General features: G+C 34.6%; 1 protein-coding gene across 1 annotated transcript in view; it reads right to left on the reverse strand.

Annotated features, from left to right (window-relative positions):
- The window catches only part of WDR26 (WD repeat domain 26), a 39,675-nt gene that overhangs the window by 7,938 nt on the left and 6,005 nt on the right, over positions 1-25,732 (reverse strand). The window contains 9 exon segments of the mRNA XM_007936964.2: positions 1,588-1,717; positions 1,968-2,046; positions 2,342-2,487; positions 4,920-5,039; positions 7,987-8,127; positions 13,443-13,581; positions 18,575-18,731; positions 19,764-19,861; positions 22,995-23,131. Coding sequence (XP_007935155.1) covers positions 1,588-1,717; positions 1,968-2,046; positions 2,342-2,487; positions 4,920-5,039; positions 7,987-8,127; positions 13,443-13,581; positions 18,575-18,731; positions 19,764-19,861; positions 22,995-23,131 — 1,147 coding nt within the window.

Raw genomic sequence — 25,732 nt, forward strand, 5'->3', positions numbered from 1 at the left:
GGCAAACTGGCTGCAAAAGACCTCTTTCAAGTACTGAAGAGCAAAGATGTGTTGACTAAGGTGCATGTGACACAAGCTATGGCATGCTCAATCGCCTCATATGCATGTGCGAGCTGGACAATGAATAAAGAAGACCAAAGAAGAGTCGATGCTTTTGAGTTGTGGTGCTAGTGAAGAATGCTGAAGTACCATGGACTGCTAAAAGAACTAACAAATTTGTCCTGGAAAAAGTGCAGCTGGAATATGCCTTGGAAGTGAGAATGGCCAGACTTCATCTCACCTACTTTGGTCATGTTGTAAGAAGAAATCATTCCCTGGAGAAAGATATTATGCTTGGTAAGGTGGAGGAATAACAAAACAAGGGGAAGGCTCTCAACGAGATGGACTGACACAGTGGCTGCAACAATGGGCTCATGTATAGCAAGGATCATGGAGGTGGCTGGGACCAGGCAGTGTTTCGTTCTGCTGTGCATATAGGGTTGCTGAATCAGAGACAACTCAATGGCACCTAACAACAACAGTGTTGTTTGGTAATATTGGGACTGTGCCTTTTTACTTGTTGACCTTGGGTTTGTCAGCCTCAACAGCCAGCAGCTGCTTGAGTAAAGAAAAGCCTCCAGCTTCAGTACGCAGGGAGCAAGAGGCGAAACTGAAGCCTAAGGCTGAAGGGCTTTGACCCAGTCCCTAGAGCCTGGCACTTTGAACTCAAGACTTGTAATCTCCCAAACTGGAAGAGAATAAACTCTTGTTTGTTCAAGCCATCCCATTTGTGACATTTTCTATTAGAGCAGTACACAGTAACCAAAACGAGGGATAGTACACATCTTATACAATAAAAGGAACATAACTAAATGAGTTTACCAACATAATACATAATTCCTTGATACAGCTTATAAAGTTGGACTTGAGTTTTAAGTTTTAAATGACTTAATTTGCTGCAGCAGTACACAGCAAGCATTCAAGAAAAATGTGTTGAATGAAAATTGCAATAATTTGCCATCATTTTGTTTTTATCATCTTAAAAACTACACTATATTTTTATATTGCCTCACTTATTTGTGTTGCATATTTTGAATAATTCGTATTTTAAAATAGAGCAAACATTTCAGGCATATGCCTGCCTAAATTACAGATGTTTTCACACTGGAGAGTAAGTTTATTCCAAAAGATAATTTCAGCTTTTCTGAAACCTTAAAAATGATCAAACTGAATTATACTATATGGCCATTGAAGAAATACTGAAGATGTAACTATAATTAATTCTGTCCAGGTTCACATAGAACATCATAATTTACCAATCAACCTCTGAAAATCACCAGTCTCATACAAAAAAGTATGATTCATCTCAATCTTGATTTGATAGATTCACCAAGCACACCTCCACATGGCCAAAAAGGGCACTATTCATGACAGTGAGGAGGGCTCAAGTCATTCAAAAAAAGGGGAAATTACAGTGTTTTGGATAAATAACACAGAGAAATTTTAATGTAACGTCCACAATTAGCCTTGAGATATGCCTATCTTCATAAATTGAAGAAATACAGAGCTTAAAATCATCAGTATACGTGATAGCAAAACAACACCTACCTTCACTGCCACTAGCGATGAAGTCTTCATTATGGCCTCCAAAACACGAATGAATTGTATAAAACCCTTGTGTGACACCTTGATATTTTCTTACTAAAACTCTGTCTTGCAAATCCCATAAATGAACTCCCTGCAGACAAGAAAAGAGCATAGGTACTTACTCTACCTCAACTCCAAGAATCTGTAAATGTAATCTGAACCTTTTCTTTTTCTATTTATGCAAAAAGCCAATGTTCTATTTGTGGTTAATTCTACACATTTGAGGATCAAACACATGCAATAAAATATAAGAATAGAAATCTTGTTTATGAACATATACACTAAAAATCATTAAGATAAAATTTAAATAATTTTTCTGTAAATTATAGTAATAAACTTACCTGAGTTGCTACATTTAACAAAGCTAATCGGCCATTTTTTGAAATAGTAAAAGACATAATAGGATGATCTTCTTGTACTCTGTAACCAAAAGATAATAGCAATGTACTAAAAATCAAGGCATTCAAGTTATTAAAACATGAAATGCTCTACCTAATTATGTTCTATACCATAATTTTGCCTGAGTGAATATTTCAATCAAGAAAAATGTGAGTTAATGATTACTAAGTACCACTTGACTACACAATCCATAATCCAAACTACCAAACAAACCAAAAAACAAAAACAAAACACAAACTGTTTTTCTGAACAAGCTCCACTAAACATTTTCATATAAATCAGATATTCATTGTTTAATGAAAACAAAAATAGTTACATGTTCCTATCTGTAAGGTCCTCGAAGTTATATCCCCGAATTCGCTGGTGTGTATCTGATGCCAGAACTGTCTTCCCGTCACTCAAGCACCAAAGGCATTGCACTCTCACCCCTTCCCAGGAGTCAAGGAGATTACCGTCTAAATCCTGATGAAGAAAAAAATTGCTATTAACTGTATTGAACAACATTTAGAAAACAAACCAAACACCAGAAAAATCTCTTAGCAATATCTGTTAGTAACAGTTTGTTTTTCCTGAGACTGATGTCAACCTAATTATTCCAGTATGTTTTTGATTTTAAGAATGTGAATATAGGTCAACTCTTATTACAACAACACCTAAGGGGACAGAAGTAGGGGGATTTTTTTTTTTTTTTTTAATTAGGAAATGGGTGAAGATTTACAAAGTAAATTCACTTTTCATACAGCAGTTCACATATACTTTGTCTCATGTCATTGACCAAAATTTACAATGCAGCAGCTCCCCTCCCACTTCCTCCCCATAGTTACCTCCTCCCAGTGTCCATCCCTTCATACTCTTCTGCACCCTGAGCTATCTCCCTATGCATAAGCAGCCCTTCCTTCTCCCATGATTGTTCTCTCCAGGGCGTGTGTCTACTTGAGGTAAATGTTTAACTCACATGCCTGTACTTTGTTTGGCTTGGAAACCACAGTTGTGGGTTCAATTCCAGACCTGAAGGGCAGCTAGGGGCCATAGTCTCAGTGGTTACACCAGGCTCTATTGGACCAGCAAACCTGGTCCCCACCTTCTTTTTTTTTTGCCTCCAAATGATTTTGAGTTTTGTTCCACATTGTTCTCCCTCTCTATGCAGGATCTCCTACATAGTAGGGGGATTTTTTAAAATCTATCTTCAATAACCTGCACAAATAGGTGAAGTAAATACAAAGAAAGGAAAAAGTCCTAAGTTCCAAGTAAAAATCTCACTTGTATTGGAAAATAATTCAAATATTCCTTTAAAGTTCACTATACTGGATTTGTCTCAAAATATTCAGAAGTTGTGATATGGAGTAAGATTACTTAAAATGTTAATTACAGCTTTAAACAGAACTCCAAGAACTTACAAGAGATAAAAGGAGACAAAAGCAAGCAGCCCAAGAGGGTCCTACCACCACTGAGAAAGAAAAGCCGAGAGCACAGTGCATTCTGTGGACCAAGGCTCCTTGTGCTAGGAGCCTCGTAAGGTCGGTAGACACAAAGAGAGAAAGCCTTCCCTTAAGGCTGGTGCATACCCTCTAGCCTCACAGCAACATGCAAGCCACCACAGTACAACAAACTGACAGACAAGTGGTGGTAGGATTCTACAATGTTTCAAAAAACTTAAGTTTGTAACATGCTCTATAGACCAAAGCTCTTACACAGTCATCATATCTCATAAAATATTCAAACACCCAAGGGGCATTATTAGCCCCATTTCATAGATGAGGGACTTCGAAGAAGTCTCTCTCGTATCTTAAAGTTTAAACAATGTATGGGTTAGCATAGATAGCAGAAGTATATATGTTTTTCTTGCATTCAGAGAATTAAAAACTAACGGCTATCACTATGCCAAGATAATAGGACATTAGATTCCATTGTTTCATGGCTAGCTTAATAAATCGATCATTTGTAATAGCTACAGAAAAAGTCTTTAAAATAAACATAGGAATGTCTACTTGGACCCATGTGTCTTGAACCTGGTGGGCATTCATATGAAATACAGAATCCAGACAGAACGGTAATGGTATGGCATCTGTATCATAGTGTAGCATGTCCTAAGACTTTTTACCTATTACTCTTTTTGTCACTCTAACAATCCAAAATAACAGAGCAGGTATTGATCAGAAGATGAATAAAGAGTGAAAAGTTCTCTGAGAGCACTCATCACTATCTTTACTCCTCAAATATTTATGACAGTCTACTCCTCATGTTCAGCATTTTTAAAAAAACACATAAAATTCAAAGGACTAAAAAACTCCAAAGAAATTAAATACTACATCTTTTCACTGCTATAAATTAAAAACTTACATAGGAGAACAAAAAAAGTATAGCAAACAATTTTTTTTCAACTTAACGAAACTCAAGGTCTATACTGCGTGTAACACTTGAAATGGTGAGAATAGGGCAGGAAAAAAGAAAAGACAGCTTAAATTTTCTTGATCTTGTTTCATGAGTACATTTTAAAAAAAAATTCTCTTTTGACTGAAGTTTGCTCTAGGACTGTAATATCCAATAGAGTAGCCAGTAGCCCTATATGGCTGTTTAAATTTTTAAATTTAAATTAAGTGAAAATTCAGTTACTTAGTCACACTAGCCACATTTCAAGTGCTCCTCAGTCACACATGGCTAGTGGCTACTATATGGGACAGTGCAGCTATAGAACATTTTCATCATCACAGAAAGTTCTATCAGACAGTGCATTATCTAGAAAGATGGCAAAGTAGGTCTTCGTATGTTGTTGTTGTTACGTGCCGTCAAATCGGACCCAACTCATAGCGAGATCCTAAGTCAAGTGAATTAAATATTTCAACAAAAACTAAGTTTGCCTTTAAATCAGCAGACACTTAGAAAGGGGCACTTACACACTGATAGAACTGCCCACGTTGACCTCCAGTCACAAAGCGTTTCCCATCTGGATTCCAAGCCACACTTGTTAAACTATCTTCATGAGATTGGCTCATTTTTGTCCTTAGCTCTCCCGTCTATAAAGAAATAAAACTGTGATAAGACTGTCTAGATACCACTCTAAAAGTTACGTATAAGTAAAAAAAGAAAGTAAGAAGAACTGGATACCTGGTTAGCTTGGTATTCCTAATTACAGAAATGAATCATTTAAACTGGCTTTATAAAAACACTCTAGCACTCAAAAAAAAAAAGTAAGGACTTTAGATAAACCCCAGGGGTTGAACAATACCTGGCCATAGGTAACCCAAAAACAGAAATGATCACATAAACTACAATAAAACCATTGTCTTAAATCCATTACATTCATAAATGAAACTAACATGTCATTTTTCTTAAGCAAGATGACGACTTAGTTCTTTATAAATTTTATTCTAAAAATGCAGCTAATCCAAGAGCAATTCCTCAAAAACAATTAATGAGTAGAAAAGCTACATTCTTAAACTAAGCCAAGAGTCTAGGTAGCCTAAATTATGTTAAGTTTCATATTCAAGATGCTCAAACTACAGTAGGGAAGATGGGAAGAGAAAACTGAAAATTATTTTTATTATGTAACTTTATTTCGAAAGTAACAGAGAACAAAAAGGAACTTTGTACTGTTTTAGCATAGCCATTCTAAAGCACTCCCAGCTAAGCAAGGCTATTTAGTGGTTACAACCCTCAGATATCCTCCTGTTAATGTTTTCTAAGTTATTCAACTTAGAAGGTAGACACATACCATTTAATCTAGTCTTGATTCCATTTTGTTCATGGATTAGAAACAGGATCTGAGAGATAATAGCTGCCCTGGTATAATAAAAAGTACATGGGCATAACTTCCTGTGAGAAATGGGTAATCAAAAGTAAAAATAAGAGTGAAAACAAAGGGTATAATTAGGAAATGAGGGCAAGTAGTAAAACCAAAGAGGGCACAAAAATAGAAACTAGATGTCTCCCTTATACGGAAAGAAAAAAAAAAATAGCTAAAATCCATCGCCTAAAGTGTTGGTTATTCTTACCTAATTTACCATTTTTGGGTTGTTTTATAGAAGCAATTAAAATAAAAATTTAGAAGCACAAATATTCATGCAATAGCCAGAATCTCAGAATCATTTTCTATTCACAAATATGTTAACCCATTAAATTATGAAGGCAATGGTAATTTCTTGTTACGCTCAGTATAGTGAGTAAATAAGGTTAATAGATTATTAGAAACCAACCTAAAAACACAAACAATTGAAATTGGAATAAAAGGCCACCACCCTCTAAGAACAAAAGTTTAAATATAAAGTAATACACAGTAAAAATTTATGCTAGAACATTGTTTAATTCTCCAGAAATTATTTCACTCAGAGGAGAAATACACAGAGAGTATAAAGAGATGCTATTACAAGATTTGACAGGAGCTCTGGGTATGTAGCGGCTAAGGCATTTGGCTCCTAACCAAAATGTCAGTGGTTCAAACCCAATAGCCACTCCGTGAGAGAAAGATGAGGCAGTCTGCTTCAGTAAAGATTTACAGCCTTGGAAACCCTATGGGGCAGTTCTACTCAGTTCTATGCTGTTCCTGAGTCAGAAATTTGATGGCAGTGGGTTTGATTCCGGAATTACAGGATTCAGATTACATGTATCCTCTCTCTGAGAAGGGAGAAAAAGCTTTTAATGGGAAAAAAATTCTTTGGTTGTTTAGGTTGAATTCACTTCAAGTTCTGTTTTACTGAGAGAAAGCCATGTATTTATTCTATTCTGTACATTGCTACTGCCCTGAACACAACTATAAATACAATATGAATCTTGAACTCTGGCTTGATAAAAATAGTGTAAAAGGGATATGTATTTTTTTAAATCTGGGAATTTTTTATTATGAAATTGGTATCAGAAAATATTAGAGAGTTATAGTTATTACTAGACATATTTGATTATGTAGAATGTCATTTTCTAGGAGAATGCCTATGTAAAATGTTTAGAATTTACTTTCAAATGCTTTGAATATAGATATACAAGTATGTATGTATGCTTATAACACAATATAACAAAAATCTAAGAATAGATTTGACAACTGTTCAATACTGTTGAAAATTTTCTTGAAAGGCTAGGGTTGAAACATAAGGAAATAACTAAGCAGGTAAGATGTTAATGTTAAAATAGGAGAATTAGAGTTATGGCTTATCATCTTCAGGTACTTCTTAGTATTCATTCTGTCCTCTATACCATCTTTATTATTTCAATAATCTCTGTGGAGTTTTATCTTCACACTCTTGGTAAAAACAAACTTACTTATTGATCTCTGCACTCAAAATTCTACCCATCAAATTATACCTTTAGACCTAACCCATAGCCTGGCCTATTTTCTTTTGCCTAGGGATTAAAGAAAACAACAACAAAAAAGAGTGTTATTTAAATTCTCAGCTTATGTAAGTTTTTCTTTCTTTTTTTTTTTGGGGGTGGGGGGGTTTGTTTGTTTTTAAATGGTAACTAAAGAGCCTCCAAAACATGGCCTGTAAATAATGACATGAATGTAATGTTGAGTTTTTCTAAAATGAGACCCTGAACAAAATTCAAATTTTCATTTACAAACAGTAATAAAGCCCCTAATAATAAGTACTCAAAATACCACATGGCTTTACCTAACTAGTTCACAATAAAATATTAAATATAGTAGGGAGATGGCGCTATCACCATTAAAATAGAAAATTTGGTTTGACACCAGTGTTTTCACACTTGAAAAGCAAACTGCACATACACTGTAAAACATTCTCAAAAATATTTATATTGATCTTTCAAAAATACTATTATGCTCAGTATAATATTTAAATATATTAATCAGGACACTTGTGATCCATATGAATTATCTTTTATAAGAGCTATGTTATACTAACTTAGGTTAAATGGCTCTGTTCAACTGAAGAAGAGGAATAGAGTCATAATGAATACATGCAGTGTAACTATGCTTAATTAAAGGCTAATCCAAGGATGGAACTTGCTCACTTGTACATTCCAAAGCCAAAGCTCAGAACAGTCATCTGGGCCACAAGCAACAAGATAGTTGTCATCTGGACTCCATGCAATATAAGAAACACCATAAGCATGTCCTTCTAATGTTTTAAGCAGTTTTAGCAGGTGTGTATCCTAGGACAGAAAAGAGACAGATAACTCAGTAAATTCTCATTCCTAAAGTCACTGTTCTCCGGCACAAAAACTTAAATAGCTGATGTACTTTGTTAGTATAATTTAACTTGAAGTTTTTACAGCAGTTTTTTTCCCCACCTGAACCTCTAATAGCTTGTTTCATAAAGACTCACTCATGCTGCAACATCTATTAAGCATCTACTATAGATAAGGCATAGTGTTTGAGATGGAAATATAAAGATTACACAAGATTTATCCTCAGAAACCTTTCAGAGGAACTAAAAACAGACAGGAATCACAGAGCTACCTCTTATTAAACAAACAACTTCACTGAGATGTGAAAAAAAAAACCCACCTTTGGAAACTGTACAATTTAATAATAATTGGTTTGTTCAGAATCATAAAACTATCACCACTGTATAATTTTAAAAAATTTTCATCATACCTGCAAAAAGCCCCATATCCTTTAGCTGCCACCCCCATTCCCCTTCCCCACAGATCCTGGCAACTGCTCGTCTACCTTCTCTCTCTCTGGATTTGCCTATCCTAAACATTTCAGATAAATGCAATCAGAAAATATGTAGTCTTTTGTGACTGGCTTACTTCACTCAGTATAATGTTTTTAAGGTTCATCCACACTGTAGCACGTATCAGTACTTCATTCGTTTTTATTGCTGAGTAATATTCCACTTACTGATACACCACATTGTGTATATCCACCATTAGTTGATAGACATTTGGGCTGTCTGCATGTTTGGCTATTATGAATAATGCTGCTATGAACATTGTGTACAAGTTTTGTGTAGACGTATGTTTTCACTTCTCTTGGGTAGGTATCTAGGAGGGGAATTGCTGGGTCATATGATTAAGTCCATGTTTAATATTTTGAGGACATGTTGAATTGTTTTTGAAGTGGCTGAACCATTTTACAATACCACCAGCAAAGTTACTACTGAGTAATGGTAATTAAATGTTGTGGTGATCAACAGCATAGGCCCTACCCACACACACAAAAGATTAATCACAATCTAAGAGGTATACAATGAAGGGAAGGCAATAAAGGTTTAGAGGTTAGAAATTTGCCTCTGTCTATAGTGCATATCAGGATTTGAATCTGGGCTGCTGGATTCAGCCCATATTCTGAGTTATGGAGACTGAACTGTAGAATGCAAATGGGGAAGTGGCAGGTGACAAGGCTGGGAAAATTTACATGTTTATTTTAGGCTAAGTGGTTAAATTTTATCCTGTGAGTGAATGGCCGCTTAAAATTTTAAGCCTGGGAATATATAACATAATATTTGATTTTATAGAGAATTTTGACAACAATGTAGAAGATGAATCAGAATGAACAGACACAGGATAAAGAAACACATAATGAGCCAATGCAACAGTAAGAGTTAAGATAAGATATGAAGCTCTAAACTAAAATGGTCAGGACTGGAAGAGCTCAAGATCAAATATTACTTGAAAAATAAAACTGACACACAGAATGTGACCAAAAATGTTCAAAGACCTCCAGATTTCTGGTTTAATGGCTGTGGACAGGGAAAAGAGGAAGTAACAATTTGGTAAGAGGTGGAAAACACAATTAGTTAAACTTTGGGCTCAAGTCTACAGACTTACTGAGTACAGTTTTGAGCTTATGGGAAATTCCAATGGAGATAACCTACAAGCAGTCTGATACAGTCTAATTAATTAATTTGGGAATTTTTTCCAGAAATGTCAGTAAGAAATGGATTGTGTTTACTGTATTTTGTTTCTTTACGAGGCATTTATACAACTTTCCAGTCCAAAGCTCTACTGTTTTGATAAAACTGAATAGTTAACAATGCAACTACTTCTGATTCTTCTTGAGGGAAGAGGGCATTAGTAGGCATGGAGTATTTCTATTTTATCAGTAATATCCTTGGGTCATAGTGGTTTTCATAATATAACAAGCAGGTCAAGTCTTTCTAAATACTCAAGACCCTTCAGGGACATTCTTTCATAGCAGTTTCTGATCCACACAAAGATTAGCTTCTAAACTGATGACAAACACCTTTAGAAGTATGTAATTCAAAAACCAACTATTTGTGTATATTAACAAAATGATACAATCCTGTGAAAAACAGTGGGAGGAAAATGAGGATATTAATACTCTATCTTTGCAATTGCTATACTATATATTACCTATTCAAAATGGAAACACCATGTTAATTTGAATCAGAATGATTTTTCTGGGGGGAAGAGAATGAATAAAATTCATTTTATGAAAAACTGTTAAAGGAAACTAGGCACTGGAATGACATCAACTCAAATCTTAAGGTTCTTGCTGTATTCTTTCCCCTATCAAAAAGCATGCACAAAATACATGCATTCAAAAAGCACAGTCAAATTTTCTCAAAAACTATTTGACATAACAAAATGCCATCATACCAAAAGAATTAAAACAGTCTCAGAGAACTCATTGTAGTATAAATCAAAATCAAACTCACTGCTACTGAATCGATTCCAACTCACAGTCATCTACAGGACAGAGTAGTACTGCCCCACAGAGTTTACAAGCTGTAAATCTTTACGGAAGCAGATTGCTACATCTTTTTTCTTGCAGAATGGCTGGTGGGTTCAAACTGCTGACCTTTTCGTTAGCAGCCAAATGCCTTAACCAGTGTGCCTCTAGAGCTCCCTCTTTACTATAGTACAGCTTTCTAAAAATTAGTGTCAAAAATCCTCTATATTGCAGATTTGAAGATAAGCATTTAACTGCATTTCCCAAAAGCCCTGTATATGTAACACCTACTAACATTCTACACACCAGTATTCTGGCAAAAATGATCTGGGAAACATTGGAATAAACATCTAAACTCCTTAGTAAAGCACAGAAAATCATCCTTGATCTGGCTGCTACTTACTTCTGTAACTTCATCTCCTAGTTTACCAAAAACTTCCCCCCTAGTCCCCACATGCCAAGTCATGTTTTCTTTCATACAAGAGCCATTCCTAGCTAGTTTTGCCTAAATAGTTCTTTACACCCTTCTACACGTAAAATTTACTTTTCTTACTTTTGCCAGCTCTCTACTTCCAACTGGACCTCTTCTATGAGTTCCTGTAGCATTCACTTTAGCACAATTACACTGTATAATGTGCTCAGTCTGTCTTCCCTGGCACAAGGTCTGGTACACAGCAGGTGCTCAATAAGTACTTGTTAAATGAAGGGACTTTGACACATTGCTGCTAGAAAAACTTAGCATAGTTTTAACATGACTGCTTTGCTCTCCTTTCAATTTGACAATTCAATAACATGCAAATAACTGTTAAATGAAGTAAGAACTCCTTAGAACAGTATTCAAGGGCCATGATCTGAATCCAAACTCTTTTTCTAGTCTTACTTCCTACTCTTTGTCCTTACTTACTTTATTGTCTTATTTTGGGGGAAAGAAGAAATGGCAAGTAAAGCTCCTTCTTTTCCTACAATGCCCTTTCCCTACGTTCACTTGTGTTATGCATAGCAAAGTTCAAACACTACCTCTTCAATGAGGTACACCCCTTTGTGAAACTCCTTTGTGCTCTCATAATACTTCCTTCTTACATACATATGTACATACACACACACACACAAATATATGTATGCTGATTTTATTTTGTTTTATTTCCCTTTCTGGGAGCTCTGGTGGCATAGTGCCTAAGGCATTTGACTGCTAAACCAGAAGGCTGGTGGTTCAAACCCATCAGCCACTCCTCGGAAGGAAGGTTGGGCAATCTATTCCGTAGTGATACCACCTTAGAAACCCAAGGAGGGGTTGCTATGAGTCAGGTTCAATTTGATGGCAATAGGTTTTTTATTTCCCTTTCTAAATTGTACATTCCTTTAGCAGGAGTTTTAACCTGAGATATACAAGAAGTGGTCCATGGATAGAATCACTGGTCCGTGAACTTAAATGGGAAAAAAATACATCTTTATTTTCACTAATGGCAATCCTTCCATCTTGAATGCAGGCAATTAATAATCAAAAGGTTAGTAGTCTCTGTGACTGCTACCAATAGAAATCTCAAGTATTTTCATATCATATTAGAGATGCTGCAGATATCTCAAAGTATTGTTTATGCTCATCATTATTTCAAAATTTTAGTTATAATCTGCTGCCAGAAATTGTTATTTAATGTGTTAATAAAGAAGCAACATACTACTTTATTGTGATCATTTTTATACTATTTTGATAACTGTATTTCAATATAATTGGGTTTCTTTAGTCATTAATGTATAATGTATAATTGGACTCCCTATGTTTTTTTTCACTTAAAAATATTATTCTAAGAAGGAGTTCATAGGTTTGCTAGATTGCGAAAAAGGCACACGGTACAAAAAAGAGGAGAAAACCTTGCTCTTAGGCAAAAAACTACAACTTAATTACCTTTCATCAGTCACAGCTTATTGCAAATACACAATTGCTGTACGCTCTCAAATTTGAGTCTTCTCTTTTTAAAATTTTCCCCTTCTTTGGCTCCTTTTCTTTATTCTTTCAACATAAGAGGCTCCCCAAACTTTATTCTGGGCTAATGCTAAATTTAAAAATGTTTATATATTTCATGATTTTAGGTGAATGACTCCTAGACCACATATACTTCCTTAGCCTATTTGAGTCATTTACTTCTTTGATTGCGTAACAAACGTTCACTTGCCTGAAAAAAAATGGAAATACTTATTTCTCCAAATCTATAGGTCTTCTGATTATAAACAAACAAATATAAAGCTGATTTCTCAGAGAATTTAGAATTTTAAATCCAAAACACAGTACTTTCATGGATATCATTGAGGAAAAACGCAGGGGAGGGGGATTCACACAAGTTCCACAAATTACACAAGACAATGAAGGGTAAACAGAAGAAAACCAGTAATGATTCCTTTCTAACCTGTGAGAGAATGAATGGACAGACACTGCATCAGTTCTGTAAACCAAAAATGCAAGGTGGCAGAAACATTAACAGTGTCTTGGGAGTTAAAACGTCCCTGGATTTGTGTCCTAATGCTGCCATTTATAAGTTATCAGCGCCTAGGCATTTAACATCTATCTTGACTTCCTCATTTGAAAGTAAGAGATGTTAAAATCTCACAGAGTTATTCAGAAAATAATGAGTACTTAGATTTAACACAATCACAAGCACTCAGTAATGTAGATATTAACATACATGTATTATCTAGACAAAAGGGAGAAAGAAAGAGGTGACAAAGACGTTAAAAAATACACTTGGAAAAGAATACTTTAAAAACATATAGTTAAAGAATTAGATTCAAAATTACCTTTTTGAAATCTAAACACTCATACTGGAGTACATACCGGATCAACTTGCCATATTATAACAGTTGTATCTTTTGATCCTGTTGCTAGTTTAGTGCCATCGTTAGAGAATTTACAAAACCACACTTCATTACAATGCTCTGTAAGTATCTGCTGAGTATAACATGGGAACTGCCTCCTAAAACAAAAAAGTTCACAAATAATTCTTTTTTCAAAATAGAGGAATAATAATGAAAAATATTAAATAACTGATAAAGCTTCTTTGGAAATTATAAACTTTTAAAATAATCAAATCACATGAAATCTTTTCGTTAATTAATATGAAATCAATTCATATAAATAAAGGGCTTCGTGTTTACCTATATAAACAGGCTGGCATCAGGTTGTTCTAGAAGGAATAATGTAATATCTCCATTTATATAAAATCCAGTTAAACTTCTACTACAAAAGCAATTTGGTATAACAAAAAGAGAATTGCAGTCAGACAATGAGTTTAAACTCCTGCTCAGTCACAAGTTTTAATACTATCTTTGGCAAGTCCTTTAACTCCTCTGAGCCTTAGTTCCCTCACCTCTAAAACAGGATTACTATCTACCTAACAGGGTTCTGGTAAGGATCAGTAACTACAGCTTTGTATTACAAATTTTCTGTATTATTAAACAAAGAGTTATTAAACATTAATGGGTAAACTCTTAAGTCTTGAGAAATGGTCTTCTCTATCTTTCCCCAGCCAACCTATAATTAAAAATATATTATATCAATTCATCAGTCTGATAGGTAATATATATTTTTAAGTAAATTAAATTAGAATTCTTCATCTGGCACACATGGCAAACTACCTGAGCAGCTAGCTCTTTGGAGGGTGCTTTAAACTTTGATTGCTTTAACTATGAATTGTTTAATATTAAACTATCATCTCACACCTGCAGTGAAATTATAATTACTACTAGCTGACATTTACTAAGCACTTACTAGGTGCCAAAGCCAAACACTGTGCTAAGTGTGAGGTGATTCTGACTCACAGTGACCCTATCGGACAGAGCAGAACTGCCCGAGTTTCCAAGGCTATAAATCTTTTATGGGAACAGACTGCCACATCTTTCTCCCTTGGAGCAGCTGGTGGGTTTCAACCTTCCTACTTTTCCACTTAGCAGCCAAGTGCTTTAACCCTTGCACCACCAAAACCAAAACCAAACTCACTGCTGTCGAGTCAAACTTGACTCATAGCGACCCCTCCTTGGGTTTCTGAGGTGGTATCACTACAGAAGTAGATTGCCCAACCTTCCTTCAGGGCTCTTATTTTCAAAATGACATTGTAAGGAACGTACTATCATCCCTATTTTCATGATGAGGCCATAAAAGAAGGTGGATAACTTACCAGATGTCATAAAACTGATAAGTAACTGAACTAGGATTTGAACCTACATCTGACTCCAAGGCCAGCTTCCTTTCTAAATACCATTTCTTAAATCACATTTTTCAAGCCACTGCTGGATAAAATTCTACTCAAACAAGTACTTTCAACATCAGAAATAGTTTTATTTTCCTCCTGGGAGTAACAATCAATAGAGATATGTCATTTATTCAGTGAGAAACACTTTCTATCTAGGCACAAAATATGCAATAATTTAAATGGCTAAAGTTTAATCTAATAAAAAAATACATATTTAAAATTAAGGCAGCAAAATGTCCTTAAGGAAGGGCAGATTCAAGGACATAAATGATCTAATCTATCAATAATAATAATCAGTTGTATTTGAGTATCACTAAAGTGTATCTACATTGTCATTATCTTTACCATTATTTAAAGAATCTTTTTAAGAGACTAATATAACAGCCCTCAATTTATGAAAAGCCTATTTTTAGATGGATATAAGTGATTGATTATTACTTTGCTTTCAAGTGAATTTATGACATAAGATGGTATTAAAAAATAAAGATTAGTACCTTCTCAAGTAAAACTGAATAAACAATAGCATTTAATTAAACTGAATGTTTTCAACTGTAAGTTTATTTTACAGGAACCCTTTACTAAGGAAATTAATACTTATAAAGCTACCTGTGAATATATCCTTTCATTGGTTGCTGATGAAAAAGCCAACAAGATTATTTTAAAAAAAAAAAAAAAAAGTAGTAATAATAATAAAAAACCCACTGCTGGTCAAACTCAACCAAAAATATGTATGTGCTAACTGTGAAAAACATAAAATGTATATAATCTAACAAAATTTCTTCAGTGCTGATCTGGATTGGGGCGGGGCGTGTCAGAATTCAGTTACTCTTAGCTAATTCTCTATTTACCAAAGAAAAAGCTGGTATTTTATTTCAGTGCTAAGAACAAATTTCTGAAAATAGTGTTTTCTAAAAGGGAGTAAAGCAGATAATGAAAAATTATCAACTTTTCTTCTGAAAAACTGCAAATGAGTATAGAACAGTAGCAATTAAATCAGGTTCCATTTTCCCCACTTTGGCAAAGAAGGGCACAACTCACTCTCAAGAATGTCTATGACTTGTGCCTGATGTCTCCCCCTTAAAAAGCAAACCCACTGCCGTCAAGTTGATTACCTCTCATTGTGACCCTTCCTTGGGTTTCTGAGGGTGTACCTCTATGGAAGTAGATTGCCCAATCTTCCTTCCAAGGTGGGTCTGAACCGCCAGCCTTCTGCTTAGCAGTCAAATGCCTTAGGCACTATGCCACCGAAGCCTCCCTTAGTATCTTTACACTTATCTCTATAGTGAAAAGTCAAGTTAAGGCTGAATGCTAGTATTCTGGCTTGGGGGAACAGAGTAGATGGTAGACTTTCACTGAGATAAGGAATTCAAGAGGAATAGCTGACTTTGTAGCAATAGGTAAGAGGGAGAGAAACTCTATTTTGAACATGCTGAATTTAGGGTATTTGAGCAACATCAGAACCATGGGAGTATAGCAAGAAACACAATTCTGGAACATGCACTTATGAAAAGGATAAGTGAAGAAGAATATAAGGAATAGCCAAAAGTAAAAACAAAATTCTAGAGTATTTTAGAAGTCAAAGAAAAAATTTCAAGGCAGAGTAGTCAAATGCTATAGAGAGGCCAAAATACAAGCTGGAAAAAGCCCAATGGATTTAACAATAAAGAAGTTGTTTCTCACCAACATCATCAATAGTTTTGATGCTAGGTTACCTGCACAAGCCCTATCATTACAGAAACTGGAAGAAGAAAGAGGAAGTAAGGACAGATATTATGAACGTATAACTAACTAACACACTGCTGTCAAGTCGGATCAGACTCACAGCGACCCCTCCTTGGGTTTCTGAGGTGGTATCAGTACAGAAGTAGATTGCCCAACCTTCCTTCCAAGGAGTGGCTGGTGGGTTTGAACCACCAACTTTCTGGTTAGCAGCAAATGCCTTAGGCACTAGGCCACCAGAGTTCCCTATTGAGTGTATGGTAGGCATTTTTATCAATAAGTCAGCTCTGAAATGAAGGGGAAAGAGAGTAGTAACTAGGAAGAGCATAGAATCAGTTTGTTTCATGTTTCTGTTTGTTAAGATTACAAAGAAGACTTTTCAATCAATGCTTATTTCTGAAGAAAAAGAACTCTTTCACTTCTATATAAAACTTCAGTGTTTTCGTATACAGGCTTATAGGAGCCTGACTTCAATCTGAGAATTGGAAAAAAGTTTAATAGGTATTGATATAACAGTTAAAACATTTAGGAAAAATGTAGGCTATAATCCCATAGATTTCCAAACAAGAAGGCAAGCTCTTAACCTTGAACCATAATGTCCAGTTACCACCTTTCAGTGTATTCCATCAGCAATAAGTTTAAGAACAGCAATAAATTTATGAACAACAACAACAAAAACAACACCACTGTCTTAATTTTAACAATGTTCTCAAAATTTCCTAATGAGGCTATGAAATATGAAACGAGATAGCCTTTTAATCTATTACTTCCTCCTACCTCTATTCAATTTAAATAAAAAGATCTAAAATCTTCATAAGCAAATGAAAGAACAGTGCTAAAGAGTAGAAACAAAGAAAGATCAAGAGGTCAAAAAACACGGAAAAAAAGAATGAGGAAAAAGGTCTCTAATCACGTTCTTTTAGTTCATTTAAGATTTTCACTAGGTAATAATCCAATATTTTAAGATAATTTGAGGTCAACAGTTCAAACAATTATTATTATTTGCAATTGGGAAGGATAATTAAGAACTCAACTATATTCACAAAATCGTTTATGCACACCTAAAGAAATTACTTTAAATCCCAGTGCAGATGTGCATGAATTATACATAATTTGTATGGTTACTTATAAGTTCCTCATTTATGCAAAGTCCTCACATTTATGTACTTTTGTCTTTCCTATTCATGTTTTCATTAGTTCTTCATGATCTTTGGCAAAGGAAATTAAGCATGTCTACTGCAGCTGTTCCTCTTTGTGTTTAGTTCATCAGATCCAAATCATTTCCTTCCTGGAGGTTTGAAAGATTTCAGTTTGTTTTTCAGTACCTTAAAAATTAAAGCTTTGCTTTAATTTTGGAGATCATTATTAAAATAGCAGGGACACTTGTACTCAAAATACTCTTAAACACCAAAAGAGAAGTCTGAATTCTTATCAGGTAAATTATGTACATAGGTAGGTACAATAACTAAACCCAAACCAGAAAAGTAACAGTTATTCTAACCATTTTAGTTTATAGTCTATCTTCTAATAACAAGTAGAGTTTTCATCATGGAAAGCATTTCTAGATCTTTATAAGCAGAAAACAATTTGGGCCATAGTTAAAATAGGATGCATGTCCACAGAAAGAATCACTAAGTAATCCCTAGCATTCAAGAACAGTAAACAGTTGGATCACTGGCATTCCCACACAATTATCACTTACAAATCATCAAAAAACTGTTAAAAAGGCAGAAAATGACTAACCACACCCATAGATTAAAAAAAAAAAAAAAGCTTTACAGCTCTAGTTCTCAAGGTGTGGCTTACTATATAAACATACACAAACATCTTTTAATTTTCAGCATCAGTGGTTCTACTTTTACTTGTGAATAAATGCTAAATTAGGCATGATTTTACAACTTTAGGATAAAACCCTAAAAAGGAAAACATTTAAATAATGTTCATAATCAAGTCTGTGAAATGACGGCCTATTTCAGAGTATACGAAGTTTTCTTCTTACCTACTACAAACATGATCTATAAGCAGAGACACAGAATCTAGATTATTATCAAGTTTGGTATTGTGATATAGGCACCGATCCCTTTGTAGTTCCACAGCCTGCCGCAGGAGAGTCTGTAAACGCCGTGGGGGAAGCATCACTGATGGTGGCAAATAGGCTTTAATAGAAGATATTTTAAAAAAGAGAAATAAAAATTAAAAAAAAAAAAGCAATATAAACTTTTATTTAATACATTTGCTCATCTTTTGCTGCAACTGCTCCTTCCCCAACCATATTTTATCTCTTAAATATAACACATGATCCTCATGAATATATGTCAGCAGCTCAAGCTATGTTATCACTACAACAGGATATACTTGAATAGGAGAGCCTTATTTTGTGTATGAATTTTCTAAAAAAAAAAAGAATATAAAGATGACTTTGGACTAGAGGGGAACTAAGCATTACTAAAAGTGTAAGAAAAACTTGCATATTACAAAGGGCAAGCCAAAATGCTGCAATAGCTCAAGTTCCAGGCCCTATCAGATTGCTCCTAATGCAAAGGATACTACGGAAATTCAGGGAATAACTGGTATTTTGTTATTAATACTAATCTACTCCAATATTCAATGCCTCATACATCCTCAATCATCTGATTTTCTGATTCTTAGGCTTTCGACCATTTCCACCTCAATGAAAATTACAGAATATTATGATTTGACCAGGGATGGGAGGAAGGTCCTCTACATAAAAATGTAGCAAAAATTAAGCCCTTACTCTAATTTGGAAGTTATCTAAGATATCTGAGAGGAGAGTAAAACAATTTACTTTAAAAAAAAAAAAAAAACTATGACTTATTACTGAAATCAACAAAATATTTAAAACACTTGTGGCTAAAAGCAGTGGTTTACATATTTTCCTCTAACCACAGCACTTTTCCCCCTAAACAAAATCTTATGAGCAACACCACTTCCTAAAACAAATAAAAGAACTGCTATAGGAGCAGTGCCCTCTTACTCTCTAATTTCTTAGACTCTATGGCAAAGTTTGAAAACCTTTGGTTTACAGAGCCTTTTAATGGATCCCCCTCTTTTCTACTATAATAAAATTCAATGAAAGTATGTCTAGATATGAGTTTTACTAACTGATTCTTAACATCTACTTCTAATCTAAGAGAAAATACAGAATGATCAACAATTAAGACTCTTACTCTGAAGTTTGTCCAATAGTTTGGATCGGGAAGCTGTCCCTTTGCCTTCCCATTCTGCTTTTGCACGTAGGTCTTCTGCATGGCTACACATCAGATACCTAAAAATGTATTAGAGAAAGCAATGGTATCAAACCCTTTTTTTTTTTTTTTTAGAATAAACATAATTGAAAAATATTGGACATCTACTTCACATTAAGGAGTTCTGGTGGTATAGTGCCTAAGGCATTTGACTGCTACCCAGAAGGCTGGTGTTTCAAACCCACAGAAGGAAGACTGGGCAACCTACTTCTGTAGATACCACCTTGGAAACCCAAAGAGGGGTTGTGCTATGTGTCGAAATCGACTTAATGGCAGTGAGTTTGGTTTTTTGGAGTTCATAGTAAGAAACATACCAAGAAGGAATTTATATAATGGATCCAATTCATTAATACAAACTGGCAAGCTGGATAATAATTACTAAAATTTGATGTAATGATAGCTAACATACATAATATTAAAATTCTATTATATTATCTATTAATAATGAATATTCTTATATTATCATACTACTACATATATTGCAAAGAACTCTTGTGGCCTAGTGATTTAAGCATTCAACTGCTAAGCAAAAGGTTGGCAGGTCAAACCCACCAGCTGCTCCGTGGGAGAAAGATGAGGCAGTTACAGCCTTGGAAACCCTATGGGGCAGTTCTACTCTGTCCTAAAGGGTCTGTATGAATCCTAATTGAGTCAACGGCAGTGGATCTGGGTGTGTAGATATACTGCAACTCTTACTGTGTGACAAACTCTGTTCTAAGCACTCAATGTAAATTAGTTCATTTAATCTTCTTAACAATCGTTTATGGAGTAAACCCTATTATTCTATTTTTCATAAATGAAGAGACCAAGGCAAACAATGCTTGAGTAACTTCCTATAGTTAAGAGGCAAAGTAGGGGTATGAACCTAGGCATTCTAGTTCTATAACCTACTCTTAACCACTGTGCTAATTAAAGTGCTTCTCAATAGTAATAAAAAAAAAAAACAGCATACTTCCAAGAGTTTATCACAAACATCACTTAAGAAACAGTGTAATTGGATAATCATCCTTGTGTCATTCTGTGAAAGGTACTGAGATTCCCGAGCACAAAATTTGGGACTTATTACTGTATGTACTGATGGAAGCATAAACTCTAAAGTTCATAGATTCTGGAGAATAAATAAAGACACCCTGCTGGAAGTGTTACCTTGACTTGCTTGGTTCTGGCTCTTCTCAGAACTTTAGAAGTAAAAGAAGTGTTATTCAAACATGGAAATTAGACATGGCAAGGGACTCTCCTGCTATTTTGTATAGTACTTCAACTACTAGACAAATCTGTTCTTCTCACTTATAAAAATGATTTTAAATAGGACCAAATGAAACCAAACCTTCTACTATTTCATCAATTCTAATTCATAGCCAACTCAACAGGGTTTCCAAGACTGTAAATATTTACAGAAGCAGACTGCTTCATCTGTCTCCTGTGGGGCAGCTGGTAGGTTGAAACTGCCCATCTTTTGGTTAAATAGGACAATGAAGGTTAAATAAAACGAAGTACATCAAGTACTTAGTTCATACCTGGTACACAAGTAGAGCTCTCTCTCTCTCTCTCTCTGTATATATATATAAATAAATATATATAAATATAAATAAAGGCCAGGCTTACTGGTCTGATAGAACTGGTAGAACCCCTTAGTCGCTCTTCAAGCCTAGAAATGAACTTACCACTGTGGCTCAACTGTCAGCCAAACAATAGACAGGTGTATGGGGTAAACAATAATACCAGGGAAGTATGCACTCATTAGAACAATTAACTGCACAAGACCAAAAGGGCAGCATTTGCCCAGCTTTTTAAGAAAGCTTAGAAGGCAACAATGGATAGGATATAAGATGAATGAAAACAGTAAACACAGGAAGGAAGTGGGAAGAGTCCTGTTACATTTTGGAGACTGCATTCAATGTCACAAAACAAAACATACAGGAACAGTTGAAACAGTTGAACGGAAAACCAATTTGCTCTGTGAACTTTCATTCAAATCATAAAAATTAAATGAAAAAATCCTGTACCCTGTAAGAAGTTGGATATTGTGAAAATGTGATCTCCAAAGTAACTTTTTGGTAGTAAAATTTATTATCAATAATTACATGCAAAATTGTTCACTTTTTATATTTTGCAAAAGTGATTTACAATTACTTCTTTGCCTTTTGTGACAACCAATGGAATGGAGTGGAATAATTTATTTAATATTTTACTTATGCATTTCTTTAGCTGCTGTGTGAAACAGGCATTATTGATGGAGCAAGAGTGAAGGCAGTGACACCAGTTAGGAGGCTACTACAATATTCTAAGAAAAATGTTTGCTGCTTAAGTAAGATGAAATTGTAGGAATGGACAGAAATGGGCAAATTTGGGATGGTTTAGAGTCATGTTAATATACATCAAAGTTAAAAGATAAAGCAAGGATGAGCCTTAAGTTTTTAGACTGAGTAAATGGGTAGAAATGTTGCTATTTACTTAGATGAGGAAAACTAGAGGAGCAACTCTGTGGGAGTGGGTATAGATACACCCAAAATCAAGAATTTTATTTTGAACAAATTTAAATTTGTTCGAATGTATCCAACTGGAGACTGTCACACATAACATCTGGAGTTCAGATGAGATGGTCAATCTGGGAGCCATTGGCATACAGATAATATGTCAAAGGTATGGTACAGAATGAGCTTACCTAGGAAGAGGACATAGACAGGATAAAAAAGGGGTATACAACCAATCCTTGGCGGTACTTAAACATTTGAAAGATTGATGTGTGGATAAAATATGATTGTGTACAGGAAATGCTTAACACTAGGTATTTGACAAGTATTCATTAAAGAATATGTATGTACCAATTCTGGAAACTTCATTGCTTATTGTGACCCATGCCTCAGGGTTTTTAAAGAAGATTAGGAAATGCCCTTTCAGTGGCAATACATCTCTTCTTCCTTTCACTCAAGTAAATTTCTGTCTAGCCTCACATGGAAAGCTTTTTAGGACGACAAAAACAGTCTATACATATATAAGTGAATTTACTCAAACATACATTATCTAAGACTTCAACCATATTCAGGTACTTATATCTTGGAAAAATGTTAAAGAAATAACTTTAGAAAAGTAACCACTTTCAAAATAACAGGCCCTTCACCAACCTAAAGTCTAAGAATCAAGGTTCCTTACCCACTAAGAACATGAATGCGCTCTGTATTGTATTTCAGTGGCATCAATTCACAGTGTGGAACTTGAAGTGCCTCCAGGACTTTGCCATCCTCCAGGTATTCCAGGTACTTCTGCTGTAGCAGCAAAAACTTCATCCTCTGACATGACAGAAAGCAGCAGTCAGGGGAAAAAAGTTGACGGAAGTTTCAGAAAATGTTTGTGCCTAAACAGAACAGTAGAAACCATTCTACTATGTCCTTTGAAAATAATTTTTTATAAAGCTTCAAGATGACTCAAAATATTCTGGTTTAAGAGTCACAGTAGATTAAATATTACTTTGCACAATTCCACATAATTATAATAAAACTCTATTTTGAATTAATAATCTCATATCAGACAAGATCATTAGTGACCAAGGCATAAACACAGGAAAAAATAAACTTAAACTCAAAACATTCACTTAGACTTTTATTTCTTATGTGAAAATTTGAAACTATTTCAAGTATTCTATGTTTGCTTTTAAAAACTCTGACTTTTATAATGGGGCAAAGGGGATGTATATAATTATTGAAAAACAAGGAGTAAAACCATTTAATACAAGATTTAAAAGCTACACTGTGAAAGAAGCACTAAGTAGATAAGAAAGCAGAACTACAGTCAACAGGTGGTGGTTGTTGTGTGCTTCCGAGTTGGACCCAACTCACAGCGACCCCTTCTTGAGTTTCCAAGGCAGTATCACTATCAAAGCAGATTGCCCAACTTTCCTTCCAAGGAGTGGCTGGTGGGTTTGAACTGTGGCCTTCTGGTTAGCAGTCAAGTGCCTTAGGCACTAGGCTACCAGAGCTCCTAGTCAACAGGTAGAAGTTGTAAAATGCCAGATCAAGCCCTATCCAAGTAAGAAAAGCTAGCCAACAAATGGACTAGAGGCTGGTCTGCAACGTATTGAGCACCCTATGACTAAAGTAGACAAGTACTGTGGAAATGGCAAATGATTTGTTACATATGTATTTGCCGTAATAAGAATAAAAAAGTATATAAAGTGGGCAAGCATAATAAGCTTAATGGACCAGCTCTCTCTAGATGCTATAAAGATATGCCTACATTAGAAGGTTAAACAAAGATCCTGAAAAAGATCCAATATTTGTCTATCTGTAATAATCCAACTGTTAATTTGTAATAATTTGTCACTGATGCATTTAACTATGAAGCAGAATTATCATCAGCATGTTTCCTCCAAAAGGATAAACTATTTCTTGCTTATTGTGAAGTATTTGACATTTAGCTTATTTTTCTGAAATCTGTTTGGCTTTAATACTTTTTAATGTTTATTATTTTACTTTTAACTTGGAAATAATCATCACAATCATAGCAGCTTTTGCTACAGAAAAGAAAAGGGATAAATAGTTTATGAACATTGAGTGTGAAATTTCTTTTAAACAATTAAGGATCACTGCTTAAAGTGACACTTTTATCATATTTGCTACTTATGGAGCTGGAGCAAGCCAACTGGCATGGCTTTTTCATGCTGTTTTACTACTTTGTAAAAGTAGGTAGAAAATGTTAGTCATATTTAGAAGCTCCAAGGACTATAGTGGTAAAGATCTTAAATATACTTAAAATAAAAACCCAAATGATAACTCTTTCTCTTTCAATTAAAATAATTATTTTAAAAGCAGTTTTAAAAATATCTGCTGTCACAAAATGGTGTTGAGAAATTACCATTTATTTATGCAATTAAGATCACAATTAACTGTCCTACAACATTTTCTATAGAGGGAGTATTTACAAGAGATACATAAACTATGACCTTATAAAAATGGTTTCTGGACAAAGTAAACAAAACAAAAACCTCTCTAAGTCAGACATATATTTACAACATACCCTTTATAAAATACAATGCTTATGTTTGGTATTAATTTATTCTTAAATCTATAGGTAAAGAACAAGAGAAAAATTTTCAAAATACCAAACATGCCCATATAACTATAACTATTGCACTTACCAAATTTTATACATAAAGTAGGTTGACTAATGAAAGTTTCAGAATAATTACCAAGCTTCCCTAAAAAGTATGCTACTATGCATGTAGCCTGAAGTTAACCTTTACATGTCAAATAAAAAAATATCAATATCACAAAGTCTCCCAAGTGACAAAAAACAAAACCGTAAAAACAAAAGCCAACTAAAATGCAAAAGATTTTATACTGAAGGTATTCTAAATATTTTCATCATTTTAACCTTTAAAAAACTTTAATTCTTTGTGAAATGAAGAGCTCGTGTATTTCCATTTAGCAATATATTACAACTTTCTTTACATATAATGCATTTTTAATTTAAGCTTGAGAATCATATTTAATTACAAATTTTCTTTCATTTAAATGGCACAAAGACTTGGCCTGTATGTACATTTAATTTCTTCACTTAAATAAATACTCTTACCAAATAGGAATCTGAGGGATTTTTTTTTTTTTTAATTCAGGGCAAGTCTTTTACTGATCTATTTTTCAGTATCAAATTGTTAGGGCCTATGCACTCATACACAGCCACCTCCCCCACAGTCCAATGTGTGTAGGGACAGTGCCCCAAGTGCCATTTCACCCTTATTTTCCCACCAAGATCCTGACAGAACATGTTACTCTACTTCAATGGGACTGAGGTGGGACAGAAGAGGAAGGCAAAGCAACACTTTAAGAGAAGCCAACATACCTACAGGGAACACTATAAAATCAGTGTTAAGAGCATGTCTCTTATGCATCATT

The sequence above is a fragment of the Orycteropus afer genome, unplaced genomic scaffold (genome assembly GCF_000298275.1).
Source record: "Orycteropus afer afer isolate SDZICR_OR568_19922 unplaced genomic scaffold, OryAfe1.0 scaffold00039, whole genome shotgun sequence".
Taxonomy (NCBI): Eukaryota; Metazoa; Chordata; class Mammalia; order Tubulidentata; family Orycteropodidae; genus Orycteropus; species Orycteropus afer.